General features: G+C 50.8%; 1 protein-coding gene across 2 annotated transcripts; it reads right to left on the bottom strand.

Annotated features, from left to right (window-relative positions):
- Positions 1–17: 17 nt before the first annotated feature.
- On the bottom strand, positions 18–18,302 carry MAP4K1 (mitogen-activated protein kinase kinase kinase kinase 1). Of its 2 annotated transcripts, none has more exons than XM_036408274.2 (31): positions 18,086–18,302; positions 17,864–17,921; positions 17,660–17,750; positions 16,421–16,485; positions 14,691–14,746; positions 14,564–14,611; positions 14,358–14,400; positions 14,203–14,275; positions 13,647–13,778; positions 13,195–13,257; positions 13,013–13,094; positions 12,437–12,553; positions 12,158–12,236; positions 11,666–11,724; positions 11,539–11,582; positions 11,414–11,458; positions 10,199–10,241; positions 9,621–9,783; positions 9,460–9,542; positions 9,041–9,125; positions 8,088–8,164; positions 7,937–7,997; positions 6,864–6,972; positions 6,724–6,782; positions 6,436–6,539; positions 5,758–5,929; positions 5,462–5,524; positions 5,264–5,353; positions 5,112–5,182; positions 4,399–4,454; positions 18–193 (listed from the first exon to the last, which is right to left on the bottom strand). In XM_036408274.2, exons 1-31 carry the CDS (start codon positions 18,182–18,184, stop codon positions 124–126), a joined length of 2,460 nt encoding a protein of 819 aa, XP_036264167.1. In that variant the 5' UTR covers positions 18,185–18,302; the 3' UTR covers positions 18–123. The 2 variants fall into 2 exon arrangements, with proteins under 2 accessions (XP_036264167.1, XP_045426870.1); XM_045570914.1 differs by having other exon boundaries at positions 5,758–5,926.
- Positions 18,303–18,987: the final 685 nt, after the last annotated feature.

Genomic DNA, 18,987 nt, shown 5'->3' with positions numbered 1-18,987 from the left:
AAAAACAAGATGACAGTAGAGGCTGAAGACATGTTTATTGTGGTAAAGAGACATGTCAGGACCACTAATGAGTGTCTGTTGGGAAGGAGGGTGCAGGGAATGGTTCCTAACACCTCCAGGGACTCATTCCTGAATGTAGAGGTTGCTGGGAGCAGTAGGATCATCTGCTGGGCGTGTCTCCACCACCACAGGCCTAGGGAAGAGATAAGTCAGTTCAGGCATTTTTTTATTTTTTATTTTTATTTTTATTTTTTGGTGTGTATGTGTGTGGTTATTTTTTTAATCCTCATCCAAAGATATTTTTCCATTTTTTTAAATTTTATTTTATTTTTTAGAGAGAGTGGAAGAGTGAGGGAAAGACAGAGAGAAATATCGATTTGAGAGAAACACATTTATTGGCTACCTCCTGCATGTGCCCAACCAGGGCCTGGGCTGTGGAGCAACCTGCAACCAAGGTACATGACCAGAATTGAACCTGGGACCCTCTGGTCTGCAAGCCAATGCTCTATCCATTGAGCCAAACTGGCTAGGGCCAGGCATTTGTTCATTCATTCATTCATTCATTCATTCACAAATTAATAAAGACTGTGCCTGCATAATGCTGGTCTGTAGCAGTGAACAAGCAGACATGGTCCCTGAACTTGGGGACCTTACTTTCAAGCAGGAGACCAACATGAATCAGTAAATTACATGAGTGCAGCACGGCACACTGCAGGGACACCTAGCCCCAGGGGTCAGCCAAGGTGCCTCCAAAGAATGGATAGGAGATCCTGACCAAGGCTTAGGAGGGAACTTGGTGAAAAGACAGGGAAGAGCGTTCTGGAGAGAGAACAGCCCGTGCAAAGGCCTGGAGGTAGAGGGACTGGGGGTTGGCTGCAGAGTCACAAGAGCTGTGGCCAGAATTAGGAATTTATCTTGAAGCCACAGTGGGGTGGGAGGGATATTTTTTATTTTTAAAATATATATATATTTTTTCAGAGAGGAAGGGAGAGGGAGAGAGAGATAGACACATCAATAATGAGAGAATCTGATCGGCTGCCTCCTGCACACGCCCACCGCTGGGGATTGAGCCTGCAACCTTGGCATGTGCTCTTGACCGGAATCAAACCTGGGACCTGTCAGTCCACAGGCTGATGCTCCAGCCACTGAACCAAACTGGCTAGGGTGCCACAGAAGGGTTTTAGACATGGGAAGTGACAAATTCATATTTGGAATTTAAAAGACCCCTCTTGTATGTCAAAAATGGTCACAGAAGATCCTTGAAGAGGCTTGCACTGGCTAAATCTGGGAGTATTTGTGCCTTTTAAAAAAAAAATGATAGTAATAGATTATATATAATCCATAGAATACAATGGAAATCCATGAGACTATGCTGAAATACATACATACATACACATAAATGGTGGAGAAGGGACAGTTTTTCCCTACAGTGTGGCTCAGTTGGCTGTCCCATGCATCTAAAGGTTGCCAGTTGAATTGCTGGTCAAGGCATGTGCCTGGGTTTCCAGCTCAATTACCAGGAGTGGGCTTGTACGAGACAAATCAATCCATGTATTGCTGCCACATCAATGTTTCTCTCTCTCTCTCTAAAAAAAAAATCAATTAAAAAATCTTTTAAATAAATAAATAAATGTAGACAGAATGATAGAAATAGAAAAATCACCATTTAGTAACCATCCTAATAATAGATTCAGACAAAAATCATCTATAGCCCTGGCCGGGAAGCATGTTGTCCTGATATGTCAAGGTTCAATCTCTGGTCAGGGCACATACAAGAAGCAATCAATGTTCCAGCTGTGGTGGCTCAGTGGTTGGGCATCAACCTATGAACCAAAAGGTCATGGTTCAACTCCTGGTCAGGGCACATGCCTGGGTTGCAGGCTCAAGTGCCAGGAGGCAGCCAATCAATGATTCTCATCATTGATGTTTCTATCTCTTCCTCTCCCTTTCTCTCTGAAATCCATTTTTAAAAAATATTTTTTAAAGCTGAAACCGGTTTGGCTCAGTGGATAGAACGTCGGTCTGTGGACTGAAGGTCCCAGGTTCAATTCCGGTCAAAGGCATGTACCTTGGTTGCAGGCACATCCCCAGTAAGGGGTGTGCAGGAGGCAGCTGATTGATGTTTCTCTCCCATCTATGTTTCTAACTCTCTATCCCTCTCTCTTCTCTGTAAAATATCAATAAAATATTTATTTTTTAAAGAGGCAACCAATGAATGCACAAGTGGAACAACAAATCGATGTCTCTCTCTTCCTCTAAAATCAATAAATAAAACTTTAAACAAAATTATCAATAACTGCTAAAACTAGTCAATGAAAGTCTAGTAAGAAAGAGTATATTTACACAATCTTAACACATCACCCAAAAAGATACATAGTCTCTCCTCCCCCCACCCACAGTTTTGCTTTCCAAGGTCTCAGTTACCTGAGGTCAAAAGCAGTCCAAAAATATTAAATGGAAAATTCCAGAAATAAACAATCCATATGTTTTAAACCGCATGTCATTCTAACTAGCATGATTAAATCTGGTGCTGCCCCACCCTGTCCTACCCAAAGGGGGTCGTCTCTATCTAGCCTACCCAATTGTATATGCTAGCCTCCCTTTGGTCACTTAGCCATCTCAGTTATCAGACCGACTGTTACTGTATCTCAGTCCTATGTTCAAAGAACCCTTACAGTAGCTTAATGCTACAATACATCATAATGCTTATGTCATTCATAGCACTTCTCCCCATCTCATAGGCATTGTATCATCTCCCATCATCATGAGGAAAAGGCTGAGTACAGCACAAGATATTTTGAGAGAGACCACATTCAGATAATTTTTATTATTTATTATTATAATTGTTCTAGTTTATTAATTATTGTTGTTATCTCTTACTGTGCCTAATTTATAAGTTAAACTTTGTTATAGGTATGCGTGTATAGGAAAAAACATAATACATATAGGGCCCAATACTACCTGCAGTTTCAGGACTGAGGGTCTTGGAACATATCCCCACAGGTAAAGGGGTTTCTGTACTTATTAATAGAAAGGAAAAAGAGTATCTTGAAAGTGGGAAAAACGTGGCTGACTGCACACCTTAACCAAATTATCAAAGAGAACGTCATCGGTAACAAGACAAACTGACATGTGCCTCCTGATATGATGCGTGAGACAGCCACCCCATCATTTCAGTGAATCTCCGGCTCCAAATGCTTAACCTGGGCATCTCAAACCCAACTGAGGGACATTCTGTAAAACAATTTTCCTGCACTCTCTTCAAAAGTGTCAAGATCATGAAAAACAAAGCAAGTCTGAAGAACTGTTCCAGGCTAAAGACTAAAGAAACATGCCTCCTGCCCTGCCCAGTGTTCTCAGTGGTTAGAGCGTCAGCCTGAGTACCGCAGGCTCACAGGTTTGGTTTGGGTCAAGGGCACTTATCTGGGTTGCAGGTTCAATCCCAGACCCCCTGGGGCATGAGCCAGAGGCAACCAATCTATTTGTCTCTCTCACATTTTATTGTTTTATTTCTCTCTCTCCCTCCCTCTGTCCCTTCCACTCTCTTTCAAAAAAAATCTATGGGGAAAATATCCTCAGGTGAGAATTGACAGCGAAGAAAGAAGAAGAAGAAGAAAGAAGAAGAAGAAGAAGAAGAAAGAAGAAGAAGAAGAAGAAGAAGAAAGAAAAAGAAAGAAAAGAAAGAGAAAGAAGAAAGAAAGAAGAGGAGGAAGAGAGGAGGAGAGGAGAAGAAGAAGAAGAGGAGAGAAAAAGGAAGAGGGAGAAGGAGGGAGGGAGGAGAGGAGGGGGGGGAGAGGGAGGGGAGGGAGGGAGGAGGCGGGGAGAGAGGAAGAGAGAGAAGAAGAGAAGAGAGAGAGAAGAAGAAGAAGAAGAAGAAGAAGAAAGGAGGGGAGGAGGGAGGAGGAGGGGAGGGAGGAGAAGGGGGAGGGGGAGGGGAAGGGGGAGGGAGGGAGGGAGGGAGGGAGGGAGGAGGGAGGGAGGAAGAAAAGAAAGAAGACTCCTAAATGCAATTCATCATCCTGGATTGTATTCTGGACACACACCCCCCAATAATATTATTTTTTTGTTATTACGAATATCACTGGTATAGTGATATTTCAATGGGTGTGTGGATTAGAAGGTAGTGATATCTCCATATTTTCTTGATTCTGAAGGCTGCATGTGGTTTGTAAGAGCAGGTCCTTGCTTGATTTAGTGAACACACACTGAAGAATTTATGAGTAAATAGGCACCATGTCTGCAATTTATACCCCCATAGTCAGGGAAAAAAATCAATGGACTATCGGGGGCAACAGGACCAGGGGCGAGAATGTGTAGGCCAAAGATTCAGTGGCTAGGAACACCTCAGGATGCCCCCTCCACCTCAGAAGCTCCCCTCCCAGGTCCCCAAGTCCATACCTGGGGGAGCCAAGCAGACGGAAGGTGAGGGTGGGGTCTCTCAGCTCCTGAAGCAGCTGGAGGGGAAGATGCGTGTCAGTATCTAGAATACTCCTCCAGCTCCCTTAAAGAGGACAGGAGGGAGTGCTCTGAACTCCCAGCCTCAGACCACAAATAATCATTCTTGCTAATACCACTCACCAGCTGTGTGACCTCGAGCAAGTTATTTAACCTCTCTGTGCCTCAGATTACTAACCTGTGAAATCACAGCACCTACCTGACAGGTGATCTCGAAGATTAAATAAAATACGAACATGTATGGGCAGGTTCTGACACACAGTGACCTATGAGCTAAGCACCATTTTTGCCCCATCTTCCAGATGAGGAAAGTAAGGCACAGGAAGGTTAAGTCATTTGCCTAAGGTGACTCAACTCCATTCCAACCCAGGTAGTCTGGTCCATACTCCTAACTACCCATATATCTCCATAGTGCCCCTATTTTATAGTTGAGATGATGAGGCTAAGAGAGAAGCAAAGTCACACATGCACAAGGTCACACATGGCCTGGGATGAGCTCTGGACACAAGAGACCCTGGGGAAGAGCAGGGGACCCGTCTGAACTGAGACTGGAGGACACTTCTCCTCAGGGTTTCACAGCTGACTCAGACCTCCCGGGCCATGTACTGAGAGAGGTGGGTGAGAGAGGAGGTAAGGCTTGGGCTGGAGACACTTACCTGGTCAGAGCCTAGAGCCCACACCTGCACGCCATGCTTCCAGAAGGCCTGGAGCCGCCCTCCGACCATCGCTGGGAGGAAAGCAGTGCCCGTTACCCTCGGGGATCCCTTGAGCCTCCACTCTGGACCCCGGGCCGCCCAACTCCACGTACCCACAGCCTCCACAGCTTCCGTCATGGGGATCTCCGGAGTTCTAAGCCCCCTGACTGGGGCTCCCTCAGGCGTCACCAGCTTCAGAGACCCTGTAAGGCAGTGAAGAGGCTGTAAGAGCGGGTTACCGAGAAAACTGGACAGTAAGTTCCGGGGGAGAAGCAAAGCAAGACCGGGACTGAGAGAAGGGGCGTCCTTACCGTCCATCAACACCATGACTTTGTCTTCCTCCACCTGGGTCACCTGCACTGGTCCCTGGTGCTCTGTTTGGGAGGAGGTTCAGGGCAGATTCCGTGGCTCTCGCCTTCCTCCTTAGGGCCCGCTCCATCCCCGCACAAGTAGGCTAAACCCGCTCCTCCTCCCAGGGGCCCAGTCCTCTACCCCATCCGAGGAGCCCACCGCCTTTCTCCCCGCCCCGCACACGCCGGTCCATCCCCTTCCAACCCGCCTTGAGCTCAGGCAGCCCCGCCGCCCCCCGCCCCGCCGCCGCGCTCACTGGTGCTCATGTCGCCCAGCCAGCAGGACAGCGCGCCGAAGCGCACGGTGTGGAAGAGCACGGACTTGGGCGGCCGCGGGCTGACGCCGATGCACACGGCGGGCAGCTCGGAGCCCGGCCCCGTCAGCAGCGCGAACACGGGCAGGGGTGTGGGCAGCGGGAACAGCACCTGCTGCGGGAGGGGAAGGGGGGGGTGACGGGCTCAGAGAGGCTCGGGGCAGCGGAGAGGGCGGGGCCCTGACGGCGGGCGGCCTTGGGAGGGGCCAAATCCAGAAATGTCTGGGGGTGAGGTCTCGGGGTTTCGGTGGCGCCTCCTTAGAAATGAACAAATGTACTCTGAGTTCTGTGGCTGCCCATGGGGGCGTGGCGCTCTGGTGACAGAAAGACAGGGTCCCCCACCTACCCACCCCCAGGAGCGTGGCCTCGAAGGCGGCCGGGTCTCAGAGGCTCAAAGGACCTGCACGGGGTCCCCTTAGTGCAGAGGGGGAAGGGCCTTGTGCCTGGAGAAGGAGGCCAGGGTGAGGGGCGGAAGTTAAGGACTAGGAAGCCCTCAGGGGGAGGGCTCCCACCTGACCTATGGCAGGGGGGCAGAAGCTTGGGGGAAACTGGGATGAGGCCTCGAGTGGAAGTGGGGTTTCATGGAAGTCTCCGCAGAAGCCAGCGTCTACGGCTCCCTACCCGGATCAGCAGGAACTTGTTCATGGGCTGGTACCACTGAAGCAGGACCACAGAGGTCTCCAACGCCCCACACAGGAAGGGGCCCCCGGAGCTGGAGCCCTCCGCTGTGGGAGAGGGTAAGGACATGATAGAGTCACTCTCTCCCCATTCCCGTTCTCCCAGAAGGCCACATTTTTCCCAGGCTCTGTACACTCTGCCTTAACTCTGCAAACCCCTAGGGTGGATGGGCCCATGCACCACCCACGGCCCAGGCCGCCCCTCCCTGCCTCCCAGGGGGCTTTCTCTCACCCACACAGCACGCTTGGCAGCCTTTGGTGTCCTGGATCTTGGTGGAGACCATGTTCTTCCTGCAGAAGAAGGTATGGGGGGATGGAAGGTAGGCGGGGAGGGGGGATGACAGAGGTCTGTGGGGCCATGGGGGCTGGTACCTTGCGAGTAGCCGGTGGGGACTAATGTGAGAGATGGGGCTTCCCGCTCTGGTCTCTTTCCTCTCCAGCAGGCCCAGGATGCTGTGAGAGTACAGGTGGGGGGTCTTTCCTGCAGGGTTGTACACACAGGAAGCAGCCGTTATAGGACATCGGACATTCCCGCCTTTCCAGGTGGCTTCACTCCACCGTCACTTTGTCTGAAGTTCACAGACCTTAAAGCCTTAAGCACTTTTCACCTAACATGTTTTATTATTTTTTAATATATATTTATTGATTTCAGAGAGAAGAGAGACACATCAATGACAAGAGAGAATCATTAATCGGCTGCTTCCTGCACATCCCACTGGGAATTGAGCCAGCAACCAGAGCATGTACCCTGACCGGGAATTGAACCATGACCTTCTGGTTTATAGGTCGACGCTCAACCACTGAGCTATGCTGGCGGGCTCACTTAATATGTTTTAAACACCCACTGGAAGCCAGGCACTGTGCTAGGCACTGGTAACAGTGGCAAGTAAAAGAAATATGTTCCTTGCCTTTTGGTGCTTGTACCCACATAAGAACTATGGGCACTCAACCAGCCAGATGAAGTAAAAAGCATTGCAAAGTTTAAGAAGAAACTTATCTAGAAACTTTTAAGTTTGTCATCACAGATATTAATTAGCTCATGAATCCTATTTGGTTTGGAGATTTCCCACAAATTAGAAATTTTTTACACAAAGTGTTTATGAAATTAAACAAATTGTAATCTATGACTTGCTCATTGTTTCAGTAGTGTGGGCTAAGTCCTAATTGTGATCTGAACATCAAAGAAGGGTAAAGACAAACTTATTGTAGAAATTCTCTCAAAACTGACTTGAGAGGTGGGGACTGTGAGATGGGGAGACAGAATCAAGGAGCAGACGTCTCCTGCCCCAAGTGAGGGTGACTGGGACTGAACCTCACCTCAGGCTCTGTGAAGGGGAGCCTAGGCTTTTACCAGCTGTGCCCATCTACCTCCCAAAACACTGACCCCAACCCCTGAACTCCTGATCACACCCTTCCCAGCACCCCACCCTGGCGGCCGGCCAGACCTGAGAGAGACATGAGGACATTGTTGATGGAGTACACCCAGGTGGTCCGGCTAGGAAAGAGCTGCAGAGAATGGGGGAGACAGCTCCTGTAAGACCTCAGCCACCCCCAGCTCCAGCCCCGCCCTTGGCCCACCCTGGGAGCACCCTTCACCATCTCCAGCGTGGCCTCCTGATCATTCCGGTTCAAGATGAAAATGCCTTCCTCTGCCCCTAGGATCAGGTGCTGGTCTTGGGGGAAAGACACAAGGACACTAGGACCTGCCTTATCCTGGGGGACCTCCCGAACCCCCACCTGTCTGGAGAACACTAGCACTCTGACTCCCAGCCCTGACCCTCAGCTCCCTTATTCCCACCCCCACAACAGTACTCCCAGCCTGTCCCCAATCTGAATTGAAACCCTGATCCAATCCCTCTAACTGGTCTCATTCAACCTTCCTCTGACTTCCCACGTTCTGGTGGTTCTTTCATCTCTGAACCACAAATCCTGGCCCTCTCTCCCCTCAGTCCTGACCAAACATTAGACACGCCTCTCCAAATAGCCCTCTAAATTCTGTTCCTCTCTTCCCCTCCCCTAGTTCTAGACCCTGAAGGCTAATCCTATCTCAGCACTGATCCTCAAACTCAGGCCCTCTTAAATATAATAGCTTTTTCTGTTCAGTGACACTCCCCACACTCTATGCTTTTTCTTTAACCTCTCATTGACTTTGTCTCTACATCTCTGATCCCCAAACTCTATCCCTCTCTGTTATATTTTAACTCCCAATCCCAAAATGCTGATCTTACTATCTCTACCATTAATCTCCAACAGGTTAATGGAGTTAATGGGGTCTAACTGTCCCCCATCTTGTATCCCAAAGTTTGACCTTTCTGCTGTATCTAATTCTCATGGCCACCAATCCCTAATATTGCTAGTTTTCACTTTCAAACTCATCTTCCAGCTTACCATCTTTAATCCCCAAATGCCACTGTAGCTCCAGGCTCTGTCCCTGCCTCAGCTTGGCCACTCCACACCCTATTAAGCCCCTTCCTAGTCCTTGACTTTGACCTTCCTTTAAAGTCCCTCCCCATCCGCCAATACTCTCTGTTACCCTCCTGAATGCCCACCCTTGGTGGAGGGGTGTGTCCAGGCGGCCGTGCTGTGGATCCGGAGGGGGCAGCCATTGAACAACTTCACAAGAAGGGCACATCCCTGGGCAGGTCATGGGGAGCAGAGCAGGAGATTCAGAAAAAAAAAAAGAAGTGGACGGGAAGTGCTCTGGAGCAAGAGTGCCAGTGTTCAGATTCTGCCTCCTGAAAGGTTTATGACCTTGGCAGGCAACATGACCCTCTCTACCTCAGTTTATCTTCTGTGAAATGGGAGATAATATCTACCTCTAATTGTAAAGTTTACACCATGTAAAGACATGAGGTTAGTACCTGGCACAGAGGAACCGCTCTACAAATGTCACTTATCATTAGTCTTCCCACCCCCACCCCCACCCCCGCCAGCATCCCCGGTCCCATCTAGAGGCGTGAGTCCTCACCTTTCTCTTCATCTTTTCCTTCTTGGGGGGCAACTGTGGGGGCTGGTCAGACTGCTGAGGGGTTGGATTCCAGAGTGAGGGCTCTGAGACAGGATTGGGGATAATCAGTCCCCAAAGCTCCCCCACCCCTACCCACCTCCCACCTCAGCCTGCCCTGTTACCTGAATGGGCAGTTAGATGGGGACTCCTGGTGGCTGGGGGAGGTCCGACATGGGGGGTGCGTGGGGGAGGCCCACTGGCACACCGGACCAGCACCCCCGGGCTCAGCTGCCCCTCCTCCCCAGGCACCCCAAGATCCTCGTCCGATGGAGAACGGAACTTGGGCTTTGGAGGCAGAGAAGTGGGGCAGGAGACATTAGATGATCTCAGAAAGAGAGGGCACCCTGCCATACCAACCTGCCTAGGCTACAACGGAAATGTGGCCATAGCTCTGACCCTTCCCACAATGTCCTACCACCGCTCCAACTTCCCTCCACCTCACCCCGTCAATAGACTCCAGCTACTAAAGGATTAATGCTGGGTAACCAGCTACTGACCAGTGTCCATCAGGCTAAATATTTTGAATCACACCTGTGGATTCATGGATGCCACTCACATACCCCAATATGCTCATTTCCCATCTCCCAGATTTCAAAGGACCTGATGTCCCAGACTACAGCCCTAGAATGTCCAGTATCCCAGCATCTAAGGACCCTAAACTCTTGGCTCCCAAACCCCCAGCTCTTGACTAGGACCTCACCTTGGGGGGCAGTGGAGGAGGTGTGTCCTCTGAAGGGGTGGGGCTAAAACAAAAAGACAGGGTAAGCAAGTGGGGGTATGGAAAACAAGGATGGAGTGGTTAGGGGCTGGATATCTGAGGTCAGAAGGGTCAGGGGTGACTTGGTCTGTGATGGAGCTGAAGACTAAAGAACTAATTAATAATCATCATGACAGCCCAGCCTGTGTTGCTCAGTGGTTGAGTGTTGACCTATGAACCAGAAGGTCATGGTGTAAGTCCAGTCAGGGCACATGCCCAGGTTGTGAGTTCAATCCCCAGTAGAAGATGTGCAGGAGACAGCCAATCAATGATTCTCTCTCATCATCAATGTTTCTATCTCCTCTCATCTCCCTTCCTCTCTGAAACCAACAAAAATATATATTTTTTAAAATAATAATCATGATGACAATAACAACAGCAACTCTTGGAGATCAAGTGCTGTCAAGGCATCAAGTCTAAATCTTCAGAGCCACCTAGCGACACAGATCATCTGAGTTCCTGGGGGTTAGGTGCCTACAGGGTGCCCGGGGCCACATGTGAGCCCATTACAGCATGATGGGAGCCCTGAGGCTGACGCTGGGCCTGTGGGTTGGGGTTGAAGTTGGGGTCCAGGGTCCAGGGTCTAGTCTAACATGGGGAAATTCCCAGGGACCAAGATTCAGTCAGGTTTTGTGAGATGAGAAAAGATGAAAGCCTGTAGTTGAGGGTTGGAGCTGCAGTTGAAATCTGGGGGTTGGAGCAACGTCTGGGAAGAGCAAAGGGTCCAGGGCTGAGCTGGATAGATGGGGAAAGAGCTCTGGCTGGAGCAGAAGGACATTCTAGAAGAAACTGGGGTTGAGGGCAGGTGGGGGCTGAAGTTGGGAGTCAGATCAAAAGTCCTATAAAAAGTTGGAAGGAAGGTGGGTTTGGGGGTCAAGGGAATGAGGTAAAGAGCTGAGTTTGGGTGGGGCTAAGGAGAAATAGAAACATCAATGAAGGAGAGTGGGGGCCGGGCAAGGGGTCAGGTTGGGGTCATAGGTTGGGAGTGAAGGAAGGTGAGGGCTCCTTCATGTATTAAGGGTCCAGTCAGGGGTCAGGGATGAGTGGTGGAAGGACAGTAGGGACTGAGGTTGGGGTCAAAGTGGGAGCAAGGCAGGGGCTGCAGGGAGGCAGGGGCTGGGTGAAGGCCTGAGGAGCTGAGGGCCCAGCCTCTCTTACATGTCCACGTCATCGTAGTCATCATCAGACTCCGACAGGTGCCTCCTGAGGAGTGACAGGCATAAGCCTCAGGCAGTTCCCACTTATATCCAAACCCCTCCCCTCCCAGCCTTAGGGTCCCTGACCTAGGACTGCTGCTCCTGAAGTCTTCAGGGGGCTGTAAGCGAGCCTGCGGGAAGTAAAGGGTCAGCAGTGGCCTAGGCGAAGGGGAGGGTGTTTGGGGCCAGACAGGTGGGGGAAAGGGCATCTCACAGTGTCAGCTGCAGGTCTGGACTCCCTTGCTCTGAGCTTCCTGAATTCCATGTGCCGTCCTGGAGGTTGGGGGTGAGAAGGTGAGGTAACACAGTGAGCTGGGGAGATGGATTCAGAATCAGACTAAAATTGGGAGTTTGGATTGGAGCTGTTCCTTAAAGGGAAGTATCTTGGTTTACAGGGACCAAGGTTTGGGATTAGGGAGGTAGGGCTAAAGTAGTAATAGAGTGTTCAGTTTCAGGACCCATTGGGCATCAAGAGTCTACCATATTTCTGAGGTCTCTGGGGGTCAGGTGGTAATGGGAAGTGTGAAGGGGTCTGTTTGCAGGTCAGAGCAGTGGGGGTCCCTAGAGTCACCTTGTAGTCAGTAGTAATGAGGCTCTGGGGTCTCTGAGGGTCTGTTTGGAAGTGGTGAATGATGTAGGAGTGAAGGGGGTCTCTTGGATCTATTTTAGGGCCAAGAGTTCCCAAGTTTGAGGCCTCTCTACTCACGACAGCAGTCTGCATCTGGAACCCCCAGGGAGCTGGATCGGTGGGTGGATCTGATCCGCCGAGGGATGGCAGGGGGTGGCTGGGCAGAGTGGCAGCTGTATCAGGCTGGTGGGCCCAGCCTGGAGCCCTTGCTCCTCCCATAACCTCTGTGCCCCCAGACCTGTGCCAAGCCCACCATCCTCCCTCCCATTTATCCTTGCAAGAGTCACTCCAGGCAGGGGGCCTGGCCTGAGCAAAGGCTGGGAGGTTCCAGGGCTTCTGTCTGCCAGGACCCCTCACCTCAGGCTCCTCATCTTCAGTCTCACCAACAGGAGTCCCCTTCCCTGGGTTCCTCAGTTTGTCAAGAAGATCCAGGATCAGGCCTCTATTTAGCCCTGGCTGGGATACCAGTTGATGCTGGGGGATGGGGAGGAGGGGGTCAGCAGGCAGACAGCTGGTGTGAAGGGAGAGGTTGGAACAGGGGCGGGAGAGCCTGCCTAGGGGAACAGAGGGAGAAAGCAGGAAACTCTTGGGAACTGGCAGAAGACCAGAGAATGCTGAGGAGTCTGAAGTTACTAAAATAATTCAAGGATCCTGGTGGGGGGCTCGGAGGATTCCATTCCAGTGTACACCCAGGAATGGGTCTTGAGGCTCTTGGAAATTTGTGAGTTTTAACAACTCAAGATATCTTGGAAAAGAGTTTGGGTACAAGTTGGAGGGTTTTAGGGGGCATCCTGGGGAATTCTGAAGGACCGGGGATGCTGAGAGGGCCATGGGGTTCTATGGAACTAAACCGTCAATGTTCTGGAGAGCCATGTGGCCCTGGGGAATTCTGGAGTGAGAGTCTGGGGAGGGTTTGGGGGAGGGGTGGTTTACACTGAGCATCTTGGTGGCGCTGGGTCGTTTCTTGGGGCTTTTGGTGAGGGAGACTTTAACAAAGTTGTGGAAGGCAGCAGACCTTGGGAGAAAGAAGCCAAGTTCTGGGGTGAGGGACCAGAGACATTTCCCATCAAACGATCAACCCTGGCTCTGCCCTCCCTCTCACCACTTCCTCCTACCATTTGCCTTTTTCCTTTAGCCGGGGAGGCTGATAGCCACTCTTGGTCATGAGGAAGAGAACTCTACAAGAATAAGGAGAGTACATGGAGCTCAGACTCCCAGTGGGGGCCAGAGGGACCCTCAATAGCACTGAAGTCAGCAGAGAGCAAGTCAGGGACAGAATGAGAATGAGGCTTAGGTTTTACTATGCACTGGGTTGCCACCTCCAGGGGACACCACATTTCACATTATAGAGCTATGTGAGTCGCAGAGAGAGGCTCAAGATGGGGATCCCTGAGTTGGGGGTTCCTGGTATGGAGAACTAGAAAAAAAGGCTTTCTGAGTTGAGAGGATCCTTGGGGGTCTCAGGCTGGGTTTGCAGGAAATGGGGGCTCTCCTATAGGACAATCTTGATGTGGGGAAGCAGGCTGGGTGGAGTCTCTAGGCCCTGGGGGGGCACCACACTGCTTACCTGAGAGGGTGCACATCGAAGAGCGGTGGCTGTAGCTCGGCTAATTCTATGGCTGTGATGCCCAGAGACCAGATGTCACACAGCTCATTGTATCCGCCCTTCAGGGCAACGGCAGCCACTTCTGGAGCCATCCTGGGGCCAGAGACCCAAAGCGAGCCAGGTGACATAAGGAGGGGAAGGGAGACTCCTTGGTGAGGGAGTTGGTGGGGGGGGGGGGAATAGACACAAAAAGAGAGAGGAGAGTGGAAAATAGAAACAGGTGCACAGAGAATCAAAGATGGAGAGAAAGACAGGTGGAAAACACTGAGAGAGACAGTGAGAGAGATAGGAACATAGAGACAGGGCCACACTAAGACAGAAAAAAGGACAGATGGGAGAGATCAGAATAAAATCAACACAAACACTAAAGGGAAAACTCAAGATAGAGAGCTGAAGGGAAGATAGAATATTCAACAGAGCAAGGCAGAGGTTGGGAGAAGGAGCCAGAAGAAGAGATGGGGGGGAGGGGAGCTGCTGCCCCTCACTCTACCCCTAGCTGCCTGCCAGGCACCCTCACCAGTAAGGTGTCCCAATGAAAGAGAGGCGTCGAGCCAGCGTTGCCCCGATCTGAGCTGAGATACCAAAGTCAGCTGGAGGTAAAGGGAGAGACAGTGACCTAGGGTCCTCTCGGGCCCTAGCCAGTCCACCTCCTCAATCCCCAGCCACACTCACCCAGCCTGACCTCCCCAGAGTCATTGATGAGGATGTTGGCTCCCTGGGGACAGAGAAGAGATTAGAGGCTATCAGAGACCACCACCCCTAGCCTCCACCTTGGTCCCCCTACCCCTGCCCCACAGCTCAATACCACCCTAAGCCCTCCAAACACCACTCCTGCCTCCTGCCCCTCCCCCCAGGCCACCTTTCTGCCCCTAGACCACCTTAATGTCCCGGTGTATCTTCTTCTGTGAGTGCAGATAGGCCAGTCCCTGGGAAGGGGGTACACAAGGAGGCTGTGAGAGCCTGAGGGCTGGAGCAGGGACCTGCCCCACCCAGGCCTCTCCTCACCTGGAGAACTTCTCGGCAGATGTAGCTGATCTGGAGCTCTGACAGGGAGCCTGTCACTGCAAAGGTCACCCCAGCACAGGGTTGGCTGGGAATTAGGAAACCTGGCCCAAGAGCCCCTGGTCCCGCCAAACTGGCTGAGAGGGTGCTATGTGAGGAGTGGGGTTCGGTACAGGATGGGACAAGGGGGGCCGGGGAACCAAGGGGTGGTTAGCAACAGAGAGGCAGCAGGATGCCAAGAGCCAGATGGAGACAGAAAGTCACTCAACAGACATTGACTGTGTGTTTATTGTGCGGTAGGCACTGGGGACACAGCTGCCCTCACAGAGAGAACATGCCCGTGAGGAAGACCAACAGTAAACCAGATAAATAGGTAAAATATTCAGTACCCAAGATGCTAATAAAAATAAGAAAAAGCAAGAATGAACAGGAAATGTGTGGGAAGGCCACACATTTTACTCAGGCTGGTCAGCGAAGGCCACGCTGTGAAGGTGACAGGATGAAGTTGTGAGCGGTCCTGCTTGGAGAAGAGACAAAGGCCAGTGCAGAGCTGGGAGGCGGGAGTGCCTGGTGGGTCTAGAAAGCAGCAGTGAGAGGAGCCGTGGGGAGATGAGACCAGGCCGTGCAGCTTGGGGCTCAGTGATGTCAGACTCATGGCCATGATGAGAAGCTTGGGATTTTTGGAGGGAAATGGAGGCCCAGGGAGGGCTCTGAGCAGGAAGTAATAGGACTTTACAAAATGAGGAAAGGCAGACAGACAGACAGATACAGACAGAGAAGCGGGAATAGATCCAAAGTGAGACAGAAAGAAAGATGGTCAGAGACCAAATAGTGTCTCTCTTCCAAAGTGAGACAGAAAGAAAGATGGTCAGAGACCAAATAGTGGGAAGAGAGACACAGGGTGGAGAGGGAACAACAGAGAAAGGCAGACGAGACCAGGTCTGAGTCTTGCTGTCTGAGTCATTTCCTCTCTGTGGTCCTCAGTTTCCCCCCACTGAGGACTTTTTAATGAAGTCCTTCCTTTTCTAACACTTGAGGTGTTGGGATGGAGGGACAGGGAGATGGTCAAAGATAGAAGTGGGCATCAGAGCTGAAACTGGTTTGGCTCAGTGGATAGAGCATCAGCCTGTAGACTGAAAGGTCCCAAGTTCGATTTTGGTCAGGAGCATGTACCTTGGTTGCGGGCACATCCCCAGTGGGGGGAGGGGGGTGTGTGTGCAGGAGGCAGCTGATCCATGATTCTCTCTCATCGATGTTTCTAACTCTCTATCCCTCTCTCTTCCTCTCTGTAAAAAATCAATAAAATATATTAAAAAAAAAAAAAAAAGAAGTAGAAGAAGTGGGCATCATAAATCAAGAGGTGATCACAGGCTACTCCACCCTATCCTCAAATTCTCCAAGACAGCAAAAGCAGGATGAGAGAATCACTCATTCAATGAAAATGTGGGCACCTACTATGAGCCAGAAATGCAGAAATACTCAAACACAAATAGACCTTGGTGAGAAAATACAGACACAGAGGAAGCTGAGGAAGGGGCTCTGGACAGAATGTAAATCACATGCAGAAAGATTGGGACTGTCAGGTTTTGGAGGGGAAGGCCCAGGGCCCAACGGAGGAGCTCACTATGTAAAATGTGGACCAGAATAAACAGTTCCAGGACACACAAACACAGACAGACAGAAGAGGTGGGTTGGAGGGCAGGGGCTGCCTGGGTCCCTTGCTCTTCTCTCACCTTGGTAGATGTCCTGGAGAGAACCGGCTCCACAGAATTCCATGCAGATCCAGAACTTTTGCAGCCTACAACATTCAACAGCAGTAATAATAATAATAGCAATGATGTTATTATTTATTGGACAGCCCCTGGCTCATTGTCTTGCTCTGACATTTTTGGTGTGTTTTTTTTTAATCCTCACCAAAGGGTATATTCACTGAGAAGGGGGAAATGAGATATATATAGGGGGTGTCTATATATATATATATATATATATATATATATATATATATATATGGAGAACGAGAAAGAAAGAAACATTGATCAGTTGCCCCTACCTCCACCTCATTGCCCTGACCCCTGGCCAAAGACTGAATTGCAACCCAGGCAAGTGTCCTGACCAAAAGCCACACCAGCCAGGGCTCTGATCTTTTAATGTAACAGTAGTCATCTCTAACTTTCCTTGCTCACAGAGTGAAATCATCCCACTTCCATTTTATAGATGGGGAAGTTGAGGCTCAAAGAGGAAATACATATTCATGATCAACTGGACTCAAACCCACATCTTTGGCTCCTAATCCAGGGCACCCTTTGCTCTCTCATGCTAAGGCAGAAGTCAGAGTAAAGGTCTCAGAGGTTGCCAAAACCGGTTTTGCTCAGTGGATAGAGCATCGGTCTATGGACTGAAGGGTCCCAGGTTTGGTTCTGGTCAAGGGCGTATACATTGGTTGTGGGCACATCCCCAGTGGGGGTTGTGCAAGAGGCAGCTGATCAATGTTTTTCTCACCAATGTTTCTAGCTCTCTATCTCTCTCCCTTCCTCTCTGTAAAAAATCAATGAAATATATTAAAAATAAATAAATAAATAAATAAATAAATAAAAAAGATCTCAGAGGTTGAGGAAGTTAGAGGGGACACAGAGGCCCAGGGTCCAGGTCTGAGGGGCAGAGTCATTATTGGAACAACTGGAGTAATGTGGGGGTCAGGTAATTCAGAGGTTCACGTTAAATGAACAGAGAATGAAACTGGGGGAACCAAAGCACAGGATGAAAGTTTTGGTTACTATGAAGAGGTCGATTTTTGGACCCCTGGTCTCAAATTAAAGTTCAGGGGGTGCTCTGGTGGTCAGAAATGTAGAGCTTTGGGCTGGGGATTAAGTTAGGGTAACTCAGTTAAAATAAGGGTCCAGGACAAAAGGTTAGGGGGCACCCTGGTTAGAAGTGGGGGTCCTGAGATAGAGGGCAAGTCTTAGGCTCATCACCAGAGATAACTCCCGTGGTAGGCCACAATGTTGGCGTGCCGGCAAGTTTTCAAGATGAGGATTTCCTTCTGAAGTGTGGAAACATCATCATCTGCAAAGAGGCCAGGAGAGAAAGTTCCACTGCAGGGAAGGCTGATGGGGGGAGCCCAATGTCCTAGGAAGCCGGTGGGGTGTGGGGAAGGATCTCCTGGGACCTCTCCTCACCAGGCTCCATCTTCACCATCTTCAATGCCACCAGGTCCCCCGTCACCTTGTCTCGAGCCTTGTAAAAGGGAAGTTGACAGTCAGGCCGTCTCCATTCCCCTGAATTGCTCTTCAGCATGCCTGCGCACCATCAAAGCCTGGGACCCTCCCTCATCCCCTCCCCTCTTGGGCTTCACAAAGGCCGCTGGTTGGAGAGTGATGGAGAAGGAGGGGGCTCCTCACCTTGAAGACTTCTCCATAGGTGCCACCACCCAGCCGCTGAAGCAGGTCATAGTGGTCCCGAGGGTCCCTATTAAAGATGTCAGGGTCCACGAGGTCCATTCCTGGGAGCCGGAGCTGGGTCTCCGCCCAGGGGCCAGCAGGGCCTCAGGGCTGGAGTGCTGGCACCTCCCTCCCTCCCCACACACCCTGCACCCGCCTTGCCTCCACCGGCTGTGGCCTCCCCCTTCCCCACTCTCGTTTCCTGCCCCAGCGCAAGGCTGTGCAGCCAGCTCCACCCCCAGTCCCCTGGGCCCTGAGAGCCTGTTGGGACAGCTTGCCTTGGGACCCACGGGACCCCTCTCCACCTTCAGGGCCCTGGACAGAATGTAAATCAGATGCAAACTATCTTAAGTGTGTCCTGATGGGTACCTCAGCACACCATCCCCCATTCTGGGTGGTGGCTAAAAACCACAGTTGAACCTCTGCTGAGTGCATGAGAGTTTGGCCACAACCCAGAGACTGCAGTCTGCACAGGGAGCCGGAGCTGGGCCTGATCACTCAGTGTACATTACTGTTCACCTTGGGCACAAACATGCACTTAGTGGAAGCCCCCTATGTGCAGAACAACCCGACATGCACATGCCTGGATACGCATGTGCACACATGTGGGTGTACTTAGACCAACAGCGAGGGTAAAAACTTAGTGTAGCCCAATGGGCTGAGTTGTTGTGTTATATACCTCCACTTATATAACACATGCCTGTACATTCATGCCTGCAGTGTTTAGAATCTGTATCCACATAACTTACGACCACACCTGGAGAGCTCGCTTTCACCCAACATACTGCAGGTGCAAATCTGCGGGGTTCCGGAGTCCCTCCCATCCCAACAGCTTTGCGGGTGGGCCCCCACCCCTGGAATTA

Source organism: Pipistrellus kuhlii, unplaced genomic scaffold (assembly GCF_014108245.1).
Source record: "Pipistrellus kuhlii isolate mPipKuh1 unplaced genomic scaffold, mPipKuh1.p scaffold_m20_p_38, whole genome shotgun sequence".
In the NCBI taxonomy this organism is placed as follows: Eukaryota; Metazoa; Chordata; class Mammalia; order Chiroptera; family Vespertilionidae; genus Pipistrellus; species Pipistrellus kuhlii.
This window is presented reverse-complemented; position numbering and strand designations above follow the sequence as displayed.